The sequence below is a fragment of the Carcharhinus amblyrhynchos genome, chromosome 3, assembly GCF_965287045.1.
Source record: "Carcharhinus amblyrhynchos chromosome 3, sCarAmb.v2.hapA, whole genome shotgun sequence".
Lineage (NCBI taxonomy): Eukaryota > Metazoa > Chordata > Chondrichthyes > Carcharhiniformes > Carcharhinidae > Carcharhinus > Carcharhinus amblyrhynchos.
The window spans coordinates 11,715,846-11,735,852 of NC_137326.1; the positions used below are offsets into that span (position 1 = coordinate 11,715,846).

Consider the following 20,007-nt stretch of genomic DNA (forward strand, 5'->3'; position numbering starts at 1 on the left):
GCCTGGGTGGGGTTGTGGTCGGTGCAGACTCGATGGGCCGAATGGCCTCTTTCTGCACTGTAGGGATTCTATGACAGATCTCACGTCAATTATCAGTGGGCGGGGTTTTCCAGCGGCTCCCTCCAGTGAATATTTTGATCCAGCTGACAGCAAACCCATCCCCACCGCCCCCCCCCCAGTGTGGGATCCCCAGAGGCGGACAGTACGAACAACTGGAAACTCTGCCAACAGTGCTGGGATCGGAAAATATGCCACCATTGAGGTGTGGGGAGTGGGTGGGCGTAAGAAAATCTTGCCCTCAGGCTCACATGCTATGTTAAAGAGTTATGTCTGCACAGGGAGTAACTCTGATGGGGTCTCCTGCAGTCTTCATTATCTAAACTGATCCGAATTTGAGTGGCCAGTTAACCAGCCGCAACCAGGCAAACTCGGTTCTCCCAGCAAGGACGGGGGCCGCGGGGCATCTTGGTGCACGGCCAAACAATTTTATTCTACAAGCGGCAACACTCATTGCAGACGTGGGACCGCTGAGCGCACAGGTAGAATCATACGGTGCAGGAGAGGTCCTTTGGCCCTTTGAGCCTGCAGCAACACATTAGAAACACCTACACTCCCAGTTCATCCCATCTGCCAGCATTTGGCCCATAGCCCTGAATGTTATGACGTGCCAAATGCTCATCCAGGTACTTTTCAAAGGATGTGAGGCAACCCACCAATACACCCTCCCAGGCAGTGCATTCCAGGCCATCACCAGCCTCTAGCTTTTCCTCATATCCCCCCCCCAAACCTCCTGCCCCTCACCTTGAACCTATGTCCCCTCATGACTGACCCTTCAACTAAGAGGAACAGAGTCTCCTTATCCACTGCGTCCATGTCCCTCATAATCTTGTACACCTCGATCCGGTCGCCGCTCAGACTTCTCTGCTCCAACAAAAATAACCCAAGTCTACGCAGCCTCTCTTCATAGCTTGAATGTTCTATCCCAGGCAGCGTCCTGGTGAATCTCCTCTGCACCCCCTTCAGTGCAATCACATCCTTCCTATAATGTGGCGACCAGAACTGCACACAGGGCTCTAGCTGTGGCCTCACCAAAGTTCTATATAACTTCAACACGACTTCCCTGCTTTTGTAATCTACGCTTCAATCGATAAAGGTTAAGTGTCCCATATACCCTACTAATATGCCCTTCTGCCTTCAGAGATCTGTGGACAAACATGCCAAGGTCCCTTTGTTCCACAGAACTTCCTTGTACCCTACCCTTCATTGAGTATTTCCTTGTCAAATTACTCCTTCCAAAGTATATCACCTCACACTTTTCAGGGTTAAACTCTATCTGCCACGTGGCTGCCCATTTGACCATTCTGTCTCTATCTCACTGTTAATCACCTGGCCAATTTTTTTTTATATATCTGCTGTTGATACCTTGCCTGCTCACATAAAGCAAAATACTGCTGCTTTCTACCTCTTCAATAACCATCGTTTTTTTTTAAATTCTACCAAGGAGTACAAGCATCCCTGACTAGGCTGGTATTTGGGCAGCACTGTGGTTAGCACTGCTGCCTCACAGCGCCAGGGATCCGGGTTCAATTCCAGCCTCAGGTCACTGTCTGTGTGGAGTTAGCATGTCCTCCCCGTGTCCCCACAGGTTTCTTCCAGGTGCTCAGTTTCCTCCCACAGACCAAAGATGTGCAGATAAGGTGGATTAGTGTTAGGGGGATGAGCAGGATAAAATATGTGGAGTTATGGGAATAGCGTCTGGGTGGGATTGTGGTCGGTACAGGCTCGATGGGCCAAATAGCCTCCTTCTGCACTGTAGGGAATCTATCATCCTCTGATTCTATGTGGTTTCATTCTTTGGAGTAACAAATCAATGTAATCAGAATGAATCACCAAATTTACAAATGTCAAAAGATGTGCAAATTAATTGCATTGACCATGCTAAATTGCCCCTTAGTGTCCTAAAATGTGCAGGTTAGGTGCATTGGTCATACTAAGTTGTCCCTTAGCATCCCAAAATGTGCAGGTTAGGTGCATTGGTCATACTAAGTTGTCCCTTAGCATCCCAAAATGTGCAGGTTAGGTGCATTGGTCATGCTAAGTTGTCTCTTAATGTCCAAGGGTCTAGCAGAGTAAATAGGTGAGACGACGGGAATAGTGCCTGGGTGGAATTGCTGCCAGTTCAGGCCTGATGGGCCAAATGTCCTCCTTCTGCACTGTAGGGATTCAATGATTTATTGCCCATCCCTAATTGGCTTGGAGAAGGCGGCGGTGAGCTGCCATCTTGAGGCAAAGATTGCAAGGTTGCCCCCGCAGTGCCAATCGGGAGGGGCGTGTTTCAGGAATGTGCAGTGAGTGGAAATAAAGTTTAAATGCTTCCTCGTTAACAGGGACGGGCGGGGTGAAGGGGGCGGGAGAGGGGTGGGGAGCGGGAGCCTAGAAACAGAGAGCTGCTGACAGGCCAGTCACCCACTTAATCATTGTCGGACTGTAACGTGCAAATGTTAAGAGTATTCTTTGTTAAATCTTATTGACAAATGGCCTCTCGCGTATTCCAATATCAGTGATGCTGCCGTATTTCATGAATATCTAATACAGTACCATTATAAAACAAATCAGCTTTTGCTGGCAGCATAATATTTGTCACCTCACGACTTTTCAATTAACTACAAAATGTTCCATCAAGAGAACAGTGTCTAGTGAATGTTTCATCGCTTGTGCGGAATGATAAACTTGAACTTTAAACTTTGGAAATGAAACATTGATGGAAGCCAAGTTGTTGAACAGGAAAACGGTGGGTTTTTGTTTGCTGACAGAGCATTTTAGATGGAGGCAATTTGCTGCTGAGAAAACAATTCCGTTATCACTCCATCTAACTGTGGATATCACTTCCTCACCTTTCCTGCAATGTCCCTTTGCCATCTGTGATTCCTTGGTCAGAAAACTGCGTCGTTTCCACAAAGCCACCATCTCACTGTTGCTCAGAATCATAGAGACATAGACAGCGGAAACAGGCCCTTCAGCCCAACTTGTCCATGCTATCCGGGTTTCCTAAGCTGAACGAGTCCCATTTGCCTGTGTTTGGCCCATTTCCCTCTAAACCTTTCCTCCCAACATATCTGTCCAAATGTATTTTAAATTGTGTCCACCTCCTCTGGTACCTCACTCCATACTCTGCGTGAGAAAAAGTTGCCCCTTGGGTCCCATTTAAATCTTTCCCCTCTCATCTTAAACCTATCCCCCTCTAGTTTTGGACTCCCCTCCCCTGGGGAAAAGACTTTGCTCGGTGAGATCACATTACTGAGGGCAACACTTTATTGGCACAGGCATCCGATTAAACAATGATCCACTTTTAAAATCCTCATCCTTGCTTTCAACCCCACCACGTGGCAGCACAGTGGTTAGCGCTGCTGCCTCACAGCACCAGGGACCCAGGTTTGATTTGCGGCTTGGGGGGCAGAGTCCGCACCTTCTCCCTGTGCCTGCGTGGGTTTCCTCCGGGTGCTCCAGTTTCCTCCCATAGTCCGAAAGATGAGCTGGTTAGGCGCTTTGGCCATTCTATATTCTCCCTTAGCGTACCCAAACAGGAGTGGTGGCGACTAGGGGGGATTTTCACAGTAATTCCATTGCGGAGTGACTGTAAGCCTATATGTGATTAATAAATAAACTTTATGGCTTCAACCCGCCTGCCATCTGTAATCTCCGCCTGCCATAGACCTCTCTGAGATATCTGCACTCCCGCAATGCTGGCCTTTTGAGTTTCCCCAAGGGTAATCACTCCTTTAGTGGTGGCTAAATTTTCAGTTGCCAAGGCCGTAACTCCCTCCCTAAACCCCTCTCCCCTGCTACATCGTCTTTCCCCCTTTAAGACACTCCTTCAGACCTGTCCCTTTGACCTTAATATCTTATTATGTGGCTCAGTGTGCACTTTCATTGACAGCCACCTATGGACCTGCAAACCACTGATGGACCATTATGAAGAGACGCTATCTGGATACAAGTTGTTGCTGAGAAGGATGCAAGCCACTGGCCTTCACCCTACCCTAAAAGAACAACATCCATCCATTGCGCACACACGCACAATGGTGTGTGCAGGACCATTGACTGATGGTGGACAGAAGTCTTGTTACTGGAGATGTGCTTTGGAGACCCCCGTACATCCTTCCCTACAGATTGGCCTGACCACATAAATTGGCAGAGACAGGCGGGAAGGCACTGAAGGCAAAAATAATAACTCAATGGCAGGGACAACTCCCGTTGTGTTTAAAGATAACATTCTCCCCTGAAATTCAAGTCAATGTTTCGAACAGGTTTAGCAGCGAGTGCAGTGATCAGTCTGAGTCCAGGTCCAGTTCATTGTCAGTCGTGTCCATTGCAGGGTAAGGCTGGTTGTTCCCCAAGTTCACATAGTTCACTTGCAAGTTGATATAATGTTCCCCTTTCAACATGGATTGAATCGTTTCGATTTCATAGACAATCTCAGTAAACTTTGGTCGCATTTCAGGCTTTGGGTCCCAGCATCGCAGCATAATGTCAAACCTGCAAAAAGGAAGAGGAATTAGACAACAGTGTTCAGTCTGATTTTTGTGGGTGGCACATTGGTAAGGACCACTGCCTCACAGTGCCAGGGTCCCGGGTTCAATTCCAGCCTTGGGTGACTGTCTGTGCGGAGTTTGCACGTTCTACCCATGTCTGCGTGGGTTTCCTCCAGGTGCTCCGGTTTCCTCCCACACTCCAAAGATGTGCGGGTCAGATGAATTGGCCATGCTAAATTAAGAACATAAGAAATAGGAGCAGGAGTAGGCCATCTAGCCCTTCGAGCCTGCCCCACCATTCAATAAGATCATGGCTGATCTGTCGTGGCTCAGTTCCACTTTCCCGCCTGCTCCCCATAACCCTTAATCCTCTTGCCTACCAAAAACCTATCTACCCGTGACTTAAATATATTTAACAAGGTAGCCTCCACCACTTCAACGGGCAGAGAATTCCAGAGATTCACCACCCTTTGAGTGAAGAAGTTCCCCCTCAACTCCTCTTTGATGAGTTGAGAAATTCTTCTTTTAAGAATTGCCTCTTAAAGGATTAGCAGGGTAAACGCGTGGGGTTACAGGAATAGGGACTGGGTAAGATTGTGGTTGGTGCAGACTCGATGGACTGAATGGCCTCCTTCTGTACTGTAGGGATTTAATGATCGTATGAATCTAACTGTTTGTGGAGGCCATGGAGAGGGTACAGAAAAGGTTTACCAGCACGTTGCCTGGTTTGGAGGGTATTAGTGATGAGGAGGGACTGGATAAACATGGTTTGTTCTCACTTGAATGTCAGAGGCCAAGGGGCAACCTGATAGAAGTTTACAAAATTATGAGAGGCATGTATAGAACGGATAGTCAGATCCTTTTTCCCAGGGTAGGAATGTCAGTTACTAAGGGATATAGGTTTAAAGTAAAAGAGGGAAAATTTAAAGGGGATGTGAGATGCAAATATTTTTTCCACAGAAGATGGTAAATGCCTGGAATGCGCTGCCAGAGGAGGTGGTAGAAGCAGATACAATAGTTTAAGAGGCATCTTGACAGATACATAAATAGGCAGGGAATAGAGGGGCACAGGCCACATTGAGGCAAAAGATCTTTAGTTTAGAAAGGTGTCATGTGTTGGTGTAGGCTTGTGAAGGGCCTATTACTGTGTGTACTGTTCTTTGTTCTTGTTTTGTTTTAACCTGTAGTTCAGTATTAACATCAGTTTGGAACAAGTCTTTGAAAGGAAAGGAAAATAGCCGATACATGGAACACTCACAGCTCATCTGGGCAGTATTCTGGCTGAGGCAATCTTCTCCCCTTTAATAAGTATCTGGTAACATCGTAAGGATCTACTTCTGGATAGGGCGGTGCTCCTCGAGTTAGCAGCTCCCACAGCAGCACTCCAAAAGACCACTAAACAGAACAACAGCAACAGGTCAAGCTGTAGATAGTGGCAGAAATCACACAGTGTCACACTCACTCAGATTCCAAACGTGTGGATAACATAAATGAGGTTTGATCCTCGAACCCTCAGCCACTCTCCAAAATTCCACAATGCAATTTTAAATATATTTCAGAGTTAACATGTTTGTGTAAAATTCCTGTAGGTGCTATGTGAACCGCTCAGCACCAAGGACCCAGGTTCGATTCCGGCCTCGGGTCACAGACTGTGCAGAGTTTGCACGTTCTTCCCGTGTCTGTGTGGGTTTCCTCCGGGTGCTCTGGTTCCCTCCCACAGTCGAAAGATGCGTGGGTTAGATTAGTTGGCCATGCTAAATTGACCCTAATATCAGAGGGGGGTGCAGATTAAGCAGGGTAAGTATTTAGTTTTATGTGAACATAGAAACCCTACAGTGCAGAAACAGGCCCTTCGGCCCATCAAGTCTGCACTGACCACAATCCCACCCAGGCCCTATCGCCATATATTTACCCGCTAATCTCTCTAACCTACACATCCCAGGACACTAAGGGGCAATTTTAGCATGGCCAATCAACCTAACCCGCACATCTTTGGACTGTGGGAGGAAACTGGAGCACCCGGAGGAAACCCACGCAGACACGAGGATTTCCTCCGGAAATACGTGGGGTTATGGGAATAGGGCCTGGGTGAGATTGTTGTCAGTGCAGGATCAATGGGTCGAACGGTCTCCTTCTGCACTGAAGGGATTCTACAAATTCATGATTCTAAAATTACGATGCCAATACTCGGAGTGAACTAGCAAACCCAAATCCATTCCTGGCTTACTCCCAAAATCTTGGGTGGGATTCTCCAGCCACGCTCGCCTCATATGAAACCCACTCAGTTGACTGTTAGGTTAATGATAGAATCATACAGTGCAGAAGAGGCCCTTCAGCCCATCACATCAGCACAAGGGCACAGTGGTTAGCACTGCTGCCTCACAACACCAGGGAGCCGGGTTCGATTCCCACCTTGGGTCACTGTCTGTGTGTAATGTGATGACCAGAAGTGTACACAAAATTCCAGCTCTGGCCTAACCAGCGTTTTGTACAGTTCCATCATTACATCTCTGCTTCTGTATTCAATACCTCACCCAATGATGGCACAGTGGTTAGCACTGCTGCCAATGGGCTCAATGGGCCAAATGGCTTCCTTCTGCACTGTAGGGATTCTAATGATATTAGTGAAACAAACAATAATCAATAATAGATTCATGGTCACCCATTACTGAGAGCAACTTTTAATTCCAAATTTTATTAATTGAATATATATAAATTTCACCAACTGCTAGGGTGGGATTTGAACCCATGCCTAAAAGGATCTCTGGATTACTGGTCCAGTAACATCACCATTATGTCACCATCTTCCCAGAGCTTGTATTTCCACAGTGCCTTTGATGAGACAAAACGTTCCAAGATAAAGCACATTGATAATTTCAGTGTCGTCCCAGGGAAGACTCCAATGGAGGACGGCTCAGTCATTCACTGGGGACTGGGTAGCACTGGTATGAGCCTGGCAGCATGAATTCACCATGGACAGAATTTTACTGCCCTGCCCGCCACAGGAAATTGGAGTGTGCGAGGGGCAGACAACAGGACGGTCTGGTGACCTCGGGCGGGATTTTATGGTTTTGGGACGAGCTAGGCCATAAACCATACCCACCACCCCCCACCCCCGATACTAGGGTCACCGGCTTGTTGAGGAGAAAATAAAAACTTTGGCCAGGATTTTCCAGTCCCACCCACCAGCCGCAGGGCTGAAAATTTCCACCTGCAATGAATGGACCGCATCAAATTTTCCATCCTGCCAGCGACATAGAAGGGGGGGGGGGTGGTTAAAATTGGGGCCTTGAGGTTAAAATACTCCCTGCGGTGATATGAAATGAGGAGTTCCTATTACAAGCTGGTAATAATAGAAGTGTCCGATGCAACATCCTAAAACCTACCACGTCAGACTTAGTGGTGAATTTTTGGGTCTGTAGACTTTCCAATGCCATCCATTTCACGGGTAACTTGGCTTTCCGATGATCCTGAATGCTGTAATATTCCTTGTCCAACACATCCCGTGCCATTCCGAAGTCCGCCACCTTCACCACATAGGATTCATCCAGCCTGGCACGTTCAAAGAAATGCACAAGTTAACTCTCATTATTCATCACTTGTGGTTTAGTTGGTAGCGTTCTCACTCTGAATCAGCGAGGTTTAATTCCCATTCCAAATAAATGTGTCACATTCCACAAGGCTTCTCTCTCCATTACAGAGAGACAATTGGTTATATAGGTTATGGGAAGATAGATTATTACTTGAACGGGTGTAAATTGAGAGAAGCGGATACTCAGAGAGAGCTTGATGTCCTCGTGCATCAGTCGCTGGCAGTAAGTGCGTGGGTACAAAAGGCAGTAAGGAAGGCAAATGGTATGTTGGCCTTTCCAGGAATAGCAGGTCTGTCATATGAGGAGAGACTATGTCGGTTAGAGTTATATTTATTGGCGTTTAGAAGAATGAGAGGGGATCTCACACAAACTTATAAAATTCTAACAGGGTAGATTCAGAAAGAATGTTCCCAATGGTGGGGGAGTCCAGAACTAGGGGACATAATTTGAGGATAAAGGGTAAACCTTTTAGAACTGAGGTGACAAGAAATTTCTTCACCCAAAAGGGTAATGAATGTGTGGAATTCACTACCACAGAATGTAGTTGAGGCCAAAACGTTGTGTGATTTCAAGAAGAAATTAGATACAGCTCTCGGGGCTAAAGGGATCAGGGATATGGGAATCAGGATATTAAATTAGATCAGCCATGATTAAAATGAATGATGGGTGCACTCAAAGGCTGAATGGCCTGCTCCTGCTTCTAGTTTCTATGTGAGGGGCATTCCTCCACATCAAGTGTGGGGCAAGGCCAGGACATAGACCTTCCTGAACTACCGCAGTTGCTATGGGATATGAGCCCATGCTGTTGGCATCATTCTGCACCACACATTATCCATCTAGCCAACTCATCAAACCAACCCTTCAGGACTTCAGCGCAACCCTTCAGTAGAGGGAGTGTAGCACTGTCAGAGGTGCAGCCTTCATACAATCCCTACAGCGCAGAAAGACGCTATTTGGCCCATTGAACCTACACCGACAATAATCCCAGCCAGGCCCTATCCCTGTAGCCCGTATTTTCCCTGCTAATCCCCCTGACACAAAGGACAATTTAGCATGACGATTAGCATCTTTGGATGAGTTGTCGAATTGAGCTCCCTTTAGCTGTCTTAAGTTAATGGGCGGCACGGTAGCACAGTGGTTAGCACGGTTGCCTCACAGCGCAAGGGAGCAGGGGTTCGATTCCGGCCTCGGGTCACTGTCTGTGCGGAGTCTACATGTCCTCCCCGTGTCTTATGTGGCTTTCCTCCGGGTTCTCCACTTTTCTCCTACAGTCCAAAGATGTGCTGGTTAGGTGGATTGGTCATGCTAAATTGCCCCTTAGTGTCAGGGGCACGGGATCTGCAGGGTAAATACATGGGGTTACAAGGATAGGGCCTGAATGAGAGTGTTGTTGATGCAGGCTCCGTGGGCTGTATGTTCTCCTTCTGTACTGTAGAGATGCTATGATTTTCATAGGACATAAGTGAATTATATGGCTTTTGAGTGACAATCAGTGATAGTTTCATGGTCACTGTTACTGAGACAATATTCTACATTTATACACTGAATTCAGATTCCACCAGCTGCCTTGGTGGGATTTGAACCCAGGTCCCTTGCCCCGAAAGCATTAGCCTGGGCTTCGGGATTACTAGCCCGATGACATTAACCAGTCTGCTCCCCTTTAAACTGACTGTGAACGGCCTCATAACAAAGTTTTGTCAACTATCTGATGTTGTTCTCGTGTTAAAAATTAATAACTGCAATAAATAAAATTTATTTTGGAAGGATTAGTCGTTATTTCTTGGTCAACTAATTTTCTCTCTCCGTCTCTTGAATGTCTAGATTCTCACAGGTTTCTGCAAACTTGCCCAAGGAGCCTAGGGAGTAAATGATGGTAAACTATTCAATCAGCCTATAGTTGAACCCATTGCTGTCCTGTTCCCATGTCTGGGCCTATGTATCTCTTAACAGCAACCTGGATCTGACATTTCCCCCACCCCGGCTCTCCTAGACAATGATGCCAAGGTTAACTGTAGGCAGCCAAACTCACAACTCAACAAGATAAGCTAACTCAGTACAAGCCAAGAGACTTCCAATTTATTTGGATTTGTTCTTGGCGGTGCCTTTAGCAACGATGTTACTAAAAAAAGTGGGGATTGGTTAGCTCAGTTGGCTGGATAGTTGGTTAGTGATGCAGGCCGATGCCAACAGCGTGGGTTCAATTCCCATACCGGCTGAGGTTACTCATGCACGCCCTGTCTTCTCAAACTTACCCCTTGCCTGAAATGCAGTGATCCAACACCACCAGTCAGCTCTCCCCCTCAAAGAGAACAGGCTACGGTCAGCCTGTGTGGGCGGCCCGGTGGCACAGCGGTTAGCACTGCTGCCTCACAGTGCCAGGGATCCGAGTTCGATTCCCAGCTTGGGTCACTGTCTGTGAGGAGTTTGCACATTCTCCCCGTGTCTGCGTGGGCTTCCTCCGGGTGCTCCAGTTTCCTCCCACACTCCAAAGGTGTGCGGGTTAGCTGGATTGGCCATGCTAAATTGCCCCTTAGTGTCAGGGGGATTAGCAGGGTAAATGCATGGGGCTATGAAGATTGGGCCTGGATGGGATTGTGATTGGTGCAGACTTGATGGGCTGAATGGCCTCCTTCTGCACTGTATGATTCTATGATCTGTGACTACGGCGACAATACTTTTCACCAAAGGAAGCACTGTGTTAAATTTGTTTTAGAACTGCCATATATTGGCTGGAATTCTCCAGTCGTTCACACTGGCGGGATTCTCTGGTCTCACCAGCAGCACACCCTTGCCCGCAGGTTCCTCGCTGGCGTGGGGTGACGTCAGTGGAAATTGACAGCGGAGGGGTCCAGAGAATCCCCAGTAGCTGGCAAACAATGCACCACCTCCCACTGGCGGCAGACTCAGAGGGTAGTAAGGGCGTGGAATGCCCTGCCTGCAGCAGTCGTGGACACACCAACTTTAAGGGCGTTCAGATGGTCAGTGGATAGGCATATGGATAACATTGGAACAGTTTAGGTTAGAGGGTCATTAGATTGGTTCCACCGGTCGGCGCAACATCGAGGGCCAAAGGGCCTGTACTGCGCTGTAATGTTCTATGTTCTATGACACACGGCTGGGAGGCGGAGGAATCCTACCCATCGAATGCCATCTTTTCCGTGCTGGATGAAAATGATTTCAGAGAGAACATAACGCAGGTTTGTGTGAGAGAGATTAAGAGCAGCGGATCAATTGTAAAACACTCAGTACCTCTCCCCGTACAATGGGGCGATCAACAGTCATTTGTATATGTACTTACATGCAATTTCTCGCTGCGAGGTCTCTGTGAACAAATTTCATTAGTGCAAGGTATTCCATTCCCTTGGCAACCTGGAGCCCAAAGCCTATCAAATCTTTCACTGTTGGATTCTGTATATAAAACAGGAAAATACAAACAGCAGCAATCAGACTCAATGCCCAGTCGATTCAGTGAACACAGAGCAGCAGTCTGTAACCCTGCATCAATGCCAATCCAAACCAGCTATTATTAGGACTTTTTTTTTTAAAATAGCTATTTTTATCGGCTTTCCCTGGACCGTACGTCCGCCATGGCTGATGAGGCTTGGCCGATTTCCCTCCCTAATGAGTGAACCAGATGGGCCTTTACAACAGGCCATGATGGTTTCACGGTCATCATTACTGAGACTAGAGTCGAGTTCTTCCGACCCTGACAAGGCGGATGTGGCGAGCCCGCCAAAAGACCTCCAGTGGGAATGGATGATCAGGCAGGGGCCAAAAAATATTCAGGCCAAGCTTTCAATTCCAGCTCATTAACTGAACTCAAATTCCAACAACCGCCGTGATGGGATTTGAAACCCATATCCTCAGAGCATTAGCCTAGGCCTCTGGATTGGGAGGGCAGCAGTATTGCCAGTATGGCACAACAAAAATGTTTTTTTTAATTCATTCATGGGACTGGGCATCACTGGCTAGCCAGCATTTATTGCTCATCCCTACTTGCCCTTGTTCAGAGGGCGGTTGAGAGTCAACCATATTGATGCCATAGCTGATACCGGAGATGAGGGGGGTTGGCCTATGACTAAATAGACTGGGTCTGTACTCGTTGGAGTTTAGAAGGCTGAGGGGGGATCTTATAGAGACGTATAAGATAATGAAGGGGATAGATAGGGTAAAGGTAGAGAGATTCTTCCCGCTTAGAAAGGATTGCAGGACTAGAGGGCACAGCCTCAAGATAAGGGGGTTGCAGTTTAGATCAGAGTTGAGGAGGAACTTCTTCACTCAAAGGGTGGTGAGTTTCTGGAATTCTCTGCCCGTTGAAGTGGTGGAGGCTACCTCGCTGAATATATTTAAGTCACGGGTAGATAGGTTTCTGATGGACAGGGGAATTAAGGGTTATGGGGAGAAAGTGGGAAAGTGGAACTGATCCACTTCAGATCAGCCATGATCTTATTGAATGGCAGGGCAGGCTCGAAGGGCTAGATGGCCTACTCCTGCTCCTATTTCTTATGTTCTTATATTGCTATGGCTCTGGAGTCACATATAGGCCAGACCAGGTAAGGACGGCAGATTTAAGAACATAAGAAATAGGAGCAGGAGTAGGCCATCTAGCCCCTCGAGCCTGCCCCGCCATTCATTAAGATCATGGCTGATCTGAAAGTGGTTTAGTTCCACTTTCCCACTTGCTCCCAATAACCCTTAATTCCCTTATCAATCAGAAATTTAAATACCCATGACTTAAACACGTTTAACGAGGTAGCTTCCACCGCTTCAATGGGCAGAGAATTCCAGAGATTCACTACCCTCTGAGAGAAGAAGTTCCTCCTCAACTCTGTTCTAAACTGCCCCCCTTTAATTTGAGGCTGTGTCCTCTAGTTCTTTCCCTCCCTAAAGGACATTAGTGAATCAGATGGGTTTTTCTGACAATCCACAATGGTTTCATGGTCATCAGTGGATTCTTAATTTCAGATTTTTTTTATTGAATTCAAATTCCACCATCTGCTGTGGCGGGATTCGAACCCGAGTCCCCAGAACATTAGTTGAGTCTCTGGATTAATAGTCTGGCGATAATACCACTAGGTCATTGCCTCCCCAGCCACTCTTAGAAACATAGGGCATTACAGCACAGAAACAGGCCTTCTTGGCTGTGCCGAACCATTTTTCTGCCTTGTCCCACTGACCTGCACCTGGACCATACCTCCCCACACCCCTCTCATCCATGTATCTGTCCAAGTTTTTCTTAAATGTTAAAAGTGAGCCCGCATTCACCATCTCATCTGGCAGCTCATTCCACACTCCCACCACTCTCTGTGTGAAGAAGCCCCCCCTAATATTCCCTTTAACCTTTTCCCCTTGTATTTTGTCTCTTGTGTTTTGGTGTTGCCCTCTTATTATTTTCCTGAATCTCTTCCTAAATCTCTTCCCTAGGAAGGCGATGGTCTACTGGTATTATCATTGAACTACTAATCCAGAAACTCAGCTTTCTCTGATGTGGAGTTGCCAGCTTTGGACTGGGGTAGGCACAATAGGTAGCCTCACAACACCAGGTTAAAGTCCAACAGGTTTATTTGGTAGCACGAGCTTGCGGAGCACTGCTCCTTCATCAGGTGAGTGGACCTGTTGGACTTTAACCTGGTGTTGTGAGACTACTTACTCAGCTATCTCTAAAAGGGATAAGGAGGAAAACTTAATCCATTGTTGGGAGCTTGTCACAAGACACAACAAGGGCCTAAACCAGCCCGCTAAGACATCTGAGCCGCTTGCCCATGTTATTTATAGATAGCAACACATTTGGTTCTTTCTCACATTTATATAAAATAGTTGGCCCTCCCTATGCGCCGTTGCAAAGATCAGAAGATTGCTATTGAGGGCAATATCAGAGGGTTGAACAACCTGTGATATTGCCCTCAATAGCAATATTTAACTGAGACTATTAACAAGGCACGCTGTCTTGGAACCTTGTCATCTGTGCCTCAACAGTGATAGAAAGATGGAAAAAGGAAAGATGTCGTGGCAGTGGAGGTAGTTCAGAGGAGGTTCACTAGATCGATTCTAGATATGAGGGGTTTGTCGTATGCAGAGAGATTGAACGGTTTAGGCTCATGCTCTCTGGAATTTAGAAGAATGGGGGGAGATCAAATTGAGGTATACAAGATGATAAAAGGTACGGATAAAGTAGACGTGGAGCGGATGCTTCCTCTTATTGTCGAGAGGTCATAGTCTTAGGATAAGGGGTAGCAAATTTAAAACAGAATGGAGGAGAATCTATTTCTCTCAAATCTGTGGAATTCGCTCCCCCAAAGTGCGGTGGATGTTGGAACAGTGAGTAAATTTAAGGAGTTAGTTTTTAATTGGTAATGGGTTGAAGGGTTATGGGGAGAAGGCAGGAAAGTGGGGACGAGGAGCATTTCAGCTATAATCAAACAGCGGAGCAGACTCGATGGGCTGAATGGCCTAGTTCTGCTCCTACACCTCATGAACTTATGAAGGCAGGAACAATAAGTCTTGCCCAGAGCACAGCTAATGAGCTGAGTGCAATCTGTAAATTGGAAGAAATTAGTTCGATGACACCCAGTGATGTGGCTGAGATGTAGACTTTGAGGTGGAGGAGAGAGAGGGGAGGGATCTGGGAAGACACAAAGGTTCAGGAAAATAATCGAGGGCAGCGGCACAATACCAAAATACAAATGTGACTGCTCCTTAAACCACAGCTGGGATTTCCCAGCCGCCGCATGCATCCCAGACGGAAAATTCCCACCCGAGCTTGACGGATCTTTAAACAGTCCCGCCAAATTTCCTGTCTCGCCAACGACCCCATTCCCACAGCGGACCGGATGGAAAATCTTCGGCCCATATTTGCAATTTTTTAATTTAAACCAGCTACGATCTTGTGCAGCCGAGTCGTATCGTTTTAAATAGATTAGGACCCCCTGTCACTTCCCGAGGAATTCATGCGGGGGCAGGAGAGGAAAAATGGACGGGGATTTGCAAAACAAACTTGCAGCTCGGGTCTCCCGGAGGTGGGGGGGTGGGAATTTCAACGTCTGTCGGACTGGCCATCTGTTATTGGGCGGGATTGTCCAACCCAACCCCCTCCAACCAAACCCGCTGTGGAGTGCCCCGCCACTGCCAGCAGGGTTTCCTATTGTCCGTACCCTCTGCTGCCAGAGAACAATGAGGGGGGGTCGCCATAGGTGATACTGGAACATCCCACCAGCGAGAATGACAGGTAAACCCCATTAATACTTTGCACTAATGGTTAATATTATCCCAGTGTCTGAAAATGATCGGACAGTCTCCCTGTAAATTTACAATTGAGCCTTTACTTACTCGCTCCTCCTTACGGATAAAATGTCGGAGATCTCCATGCTTCATGAATGGTAAAACTACCAACGGTAACCCTTCCCTAGGAAGAAAAACTCCCAGCAACGATAGGACGTTTTCGTGGTGGAAATCCTTCATGATAATCCCTTCTTTCAAAAACTGCTCCACCTCTTCAACATCTGAGATTCCTATCGAAATACCACAACACGTCAGGATGATTATGCTGCACGAAGCGGACATGGGGTGGGATTTTCCAGCCCCACCGCGGTACGTTCTCCGATGGCGAAGGCGGCTCGCTCGCTGTTGGCGCCAGTGGGATCTTCTGCTTCTGCAACTTTTTGCCTGGCTCGCTACCAGGCATGGGGGTGCCTGGGAGGGGTGCGGGGGGGAGCCACCTGCAGCATGACTGGAAGATCCCGCCAGCAGGAAGAACTGGAAAATCCCATCCATACAATTCAGATATGAAGGGTTTGCACATTGCATTTGCACCTACACACTGACATTTTCTCAACTAGTCATTGGATTGAGACTTGCGGACTCTGTCCTGGAAATCCTTGGCGCCTCTCTCCTGCAGGTAATACAGAGCCAAAGCTTGAAAAGGGCACAGCAGAAAGACATTCAGCCAATCGAGTCCATACTGGTTGGGCGCAATGTGACTAAAAGAATTCTGAGTGCCAAAAACCTTTGAAAACTGGCTAAAGTCAATTTAGCCATGCTAAATTGTCCCTTAGTGTCCAAAGATGTGTAGGTTTGATGGATTGGCCATGATAAATTGTCCCTTTATGTCCAAAGATTTGTAGGTTAGATGGATTAGCCAAGGTAAATGGCGCAGGGTTCTGGGGATAGAATGGGGGAAGGACATAGGTAACATACATTTCTGGAGGGTTGGCCGCAGACTGGTTGGGCTAAATCGCCTCCTTCTGAACTATAGGGATTCTATGGTTCAATGTGTCAGGACAATCTTGAATGTTCATCAAGTACATCTTGAATGTAAAATGGCTTATGGTGCAAGCAGGGCTAAATTAGGGAAGACATTCTAAAACAGTTAATATCAAGGGATAAGAGAAAAGCCACTGAACAACGGCAATGTATCAGTGGTATTATTGTACATACTATTCAGGGACTTGACAGCACAGTGAATTTCTTTCTCGTTCTGGTCTTTGTACAGCCCATGGTAAACACTGCCAAAATGTCCTGCGAAGAGAGATTGCATTACTTTCACATTCTTATCAATGCACTGAAATCTTAACCAAAAATATTGCTACTCTGGACTGTTCAATGAAGCAAAATTCCTGCTTTGAACAATCAACTTTTCACAGGCAACAGCAGATGATATAACTGCCTGGTGTGGTAACTGTTACTGGATTTTGTTTATCGTTATTAAAAACCCTTGCGATGTTGTTTGGGGAGAATTTGCTCTGAGGGTAGGGAAAATATAGGTGTTCAGAATTGGGTAAAGTTAGGGATATTGTGTATCGCTATTAATTTGTAAATTGTACTTCGAGTTGACTTCATTGTTGTGTATTGTGGTATTTAATAGATATTAACTTTTTTTAAATCATCACAGTAACATTTGGGATATCATTCTTTCCTCACATTATATTGAATTGAGGGCAGTTGTGTTAAGTTTCCCATCTGGGTTTGGAACTACCTGGGGCACAAACTTAGTGTCCATTCACGCCACACTCTCCCTGCAGCCAAGTTGGAGAATTTGGTGCTCAAACAAACTCCATTCACAGCAGCAGGAGTGGAGAATCCTGGCCGCAGGCGAGGTTGGAGAATCCCACCTAAATTACAAACTGACCTTGCAGCAATGCCAGCACAGCGGGAGGGAGGGGAGGCCCTTCACCTTAGCAGGAAGGGAGAGCCTCAAAGCTTGCCTGGAGTGCTGATAGCCCCCTAGCCTGCCAGCAGAGGGTGCCACCAGGCAGCTAACCTGTCCCCGGCACCTCAGGGGGCCCAGTCAGTCTTTATTTGGTCTGAAATGTCCCTTAGTGAGTTGGATAGATTACACAACACTTGAGGGCAAGCACTGGCATTGCCCCATTACTGCTGATGTGAAAATATCCCAGGGAACTGGCACATCAGTAAGCGACACTATTTCTAACGCCCAACCATAAGATATAGGAGCAGAATTAGGCCATTCGGCCCATCCAGTCTGCTCTGCCATTCAATCACGGCTGATATGATTCTCATCTCCATTCTCCTGCCTCCTCCCCATAATCCTCGATCAAGAACCTGTCTATTTCTATTTCAAAGGTACTCAATGAATCAGCCTGCATAGCTCCCTGTGGCAATGAGTTCCAACGTCTCTGACCCTGGTCCTGGTGGGACCCAAAAGTCAAGATTCCCGTAGAGGCAAGCAGACAGACCCGGGGGGGGTGGGGTGGGGGGGGGAGGTGGGGGGGGGAGGCGGGGGGGGGGAGGGGGGGGGGGGGCGGCGGAGGGGGGGGGATTGTTCTAGTCGCGCTTGCCCCAAAGCCATAAAATCCCGCCCTAGGCCAACGGACCTTTGCATGGTCTCCCCCCCCACAATCCCACCCACTACAATTCTCGTGACGTGCAGGACAGGAAAATTCCAAGCAAAGAGAGAGAAAGAGAAAGTGGAGACAAGCTCCACTTAGGACTCCACTTAGGACTAGAGGGCACAGCCTCAAGATAAAGGGGGGGCGGTTTAGAACGGAGTTGAGGAGGAACTTCTTCACTCAAAGGGTGGTGAATCTCTGGAATTCTCTGCCCGTTGAAGTGGTGGAGGCTGCCTCGCTAAATATTTTTAAGACGCGGGTTGATGGGTTTTTGATAAGCGAGGGGATTAAGGGTTATGGGGAGAGGGCGGGAATGTGGAACTGAGCCACGACAGATCAGCCATGATCTTATTGAATGGCGGGGCAGGCTCGAGGGGCTAGATGGCCTACTCCTGCTCCTATTTCTTATGTTCTTATGTAAGCTGGTAAGACAGTAGCTGGAAGACAAGATGGTAGCTGGAAAGCACAGGCAGGATTTTCAGGTCCTGCAGGTAGGTGGAATGGAGGCAGACTGGACTCTAACACGGTCACTGGACTGTGTTTCCAAAACCATTCCAAGAGGCAGCAACCATTTTCGAGATTAGATTGCAGGATTTGGCAGGACGTCTCAGCGCTCGGTAACAAGTAACCATTTGGGTTCAGTTGGAGACAGTGTCAAGGCCAATGAGGGAAGGGCAGCTGGGGGTTTCCATTTGGCCTCCTGTTTCCTGCTGGGTTTGGGGCTGGGTTTAGATGCTCGCAGGCGGATTGCCCAGATACCCTCCCCGGTTATCTGGGTATCGAAGCAGCCACCTGCTCCCTGGCAGCCTGCCTGCTACATGTTTTTAATGTAAGATTAAGAAACATTGGTGTGATTAAGAAACAAAGGAACTTTTGAACCCCACCGGGCCTCGATGTTGGGTCATCCATTACAGGCTGCTATTTTACTCACACTGGGAGGCTTCTGCTAGGCCCACCAGTTTCCAGAGCTCTCCCTCTGCCCTGCAGTCGACAGGGAGCCTTCCATTTCCAATGGAGGGGCTCTCTGAGTGAAAAATCCCAGAGTGACGGTTCCCCAACAGCTAAGTTAAAACTTGCAAACAATCCCGACTTCCATTCCTCACCTCCCTCCCTATAACCCCTCTTCCCACATATGTAGGGAAAATCCAACACAGATATGGAGAGAGATTGAATAGGTAGAGACATAAAGGGAGAGTGAGATAGAGTGTGAGGCAGACTGAGATAGAAAGAGAGTGAGGGAGAGTGAGATGGAGAGAGAGAGAGAGATGGAGATGGAGAGAGGGAGACTGAGAAAGAGACTGAGATAGAGAGAGAAAGGGAGAGACTGAGATATAGAGAGAGGGAAACTGAGATAGAGAGAGAGAGTGAGGGAGAGTGAGATAGAGAGGAAGAGGGAAAGAGAGTGAGGGAGACTGAGATGGAGAGAGAGAGAGAGAGAGAAAGAAAGATGGAGATAGAGACAGGGAGACTGAGAAAGAGAGAGAGAGAGATTGAGGTATATAGAGAGAGAGGGAGACTGAGATAGAGAGAGAGGGAGAGAGAGATGGAGATAGAGAGAGAGAGAGACTGAGGTAGAGAGAGAGAGGCAGACTGAGATATAGGGAGAGGGAGACTGAGATAATAGAGAGGAAGACAGAGAGAGAGACGGAGACTGAGATAAAGGGAAAGACTGAGACAGAGACAGAGACTGAGATAGAGAGAGGGAGATTGAGATAGAGAGAGGGAGATTACGATAGAGAGAGGGAGATTGAGATAGAGAGAGGGAGATTGCGATAGAGAGAGAGAAAAGAAAAAGGGAGATAGAGGGAGGGGGAGAGAGAGAAAAACTGAGATAGAGAGAGCAAAAGAAAGAGAGAGGGAGAGAGACTAAAGTAGGGATTGACTGAGGTAGACAGAGAAAAGGAGAGAAAGAAAGAGAGAGATACAGAGATAGAGAGAGAAAAAGAGGAGAGTGTGGGACAGAGATACAGAAAACGGGAACAAGCCTGTGATCTAAATATTCCAGTCCTGCCTCCTGTGGGAATGGTCGCGGGAGGG

The 20,007-nt window shown here is 47.4% G+C and overlaps 1 protein-coding gene across 1 annotated transcript in view; it reads right to left on the bottom strand.

Moving 5' to 3' along the window:
• Positions 1-2,631: 2,631 nt before the first annotated feature.
• Positions 2,632-20,007, bottom strand: part of mst1rb (macrophage stimulating 1 receptor b) — a 142,120-nt gene continuing 124,744 nt past the window's right edge. Inside the window, exons 16-21 of the mRNA XM_080181391.1 lie at positions 16,559-16,639; positions 15,452-15,633; positions 11,424-11,533; positions 7,919-8,084; positions 5,791-5,927; positions 2,632-4,536 (exon numbers count right to left, since the gene is read on the bottom strand). Of these exons, the coding sequence (XP_080037517.1) occupies positions 4,329-4,536; positions 5,791-5,927; positions 7,919-8,084; positions 11,424-11,533; positions 15,452-15,633; positions 16,559-16,639 (884 nt within the window). The 3' untranslated portion in view covers positions 2,632-4,328. The remainder of the gene's footprint in view (positions 4,537-5,790; positions 5,928-7,918; positions 8,085-11,423; positions 11,534-15,451; positions 15,634-16,558; positions 16,640-20,007) is intronic.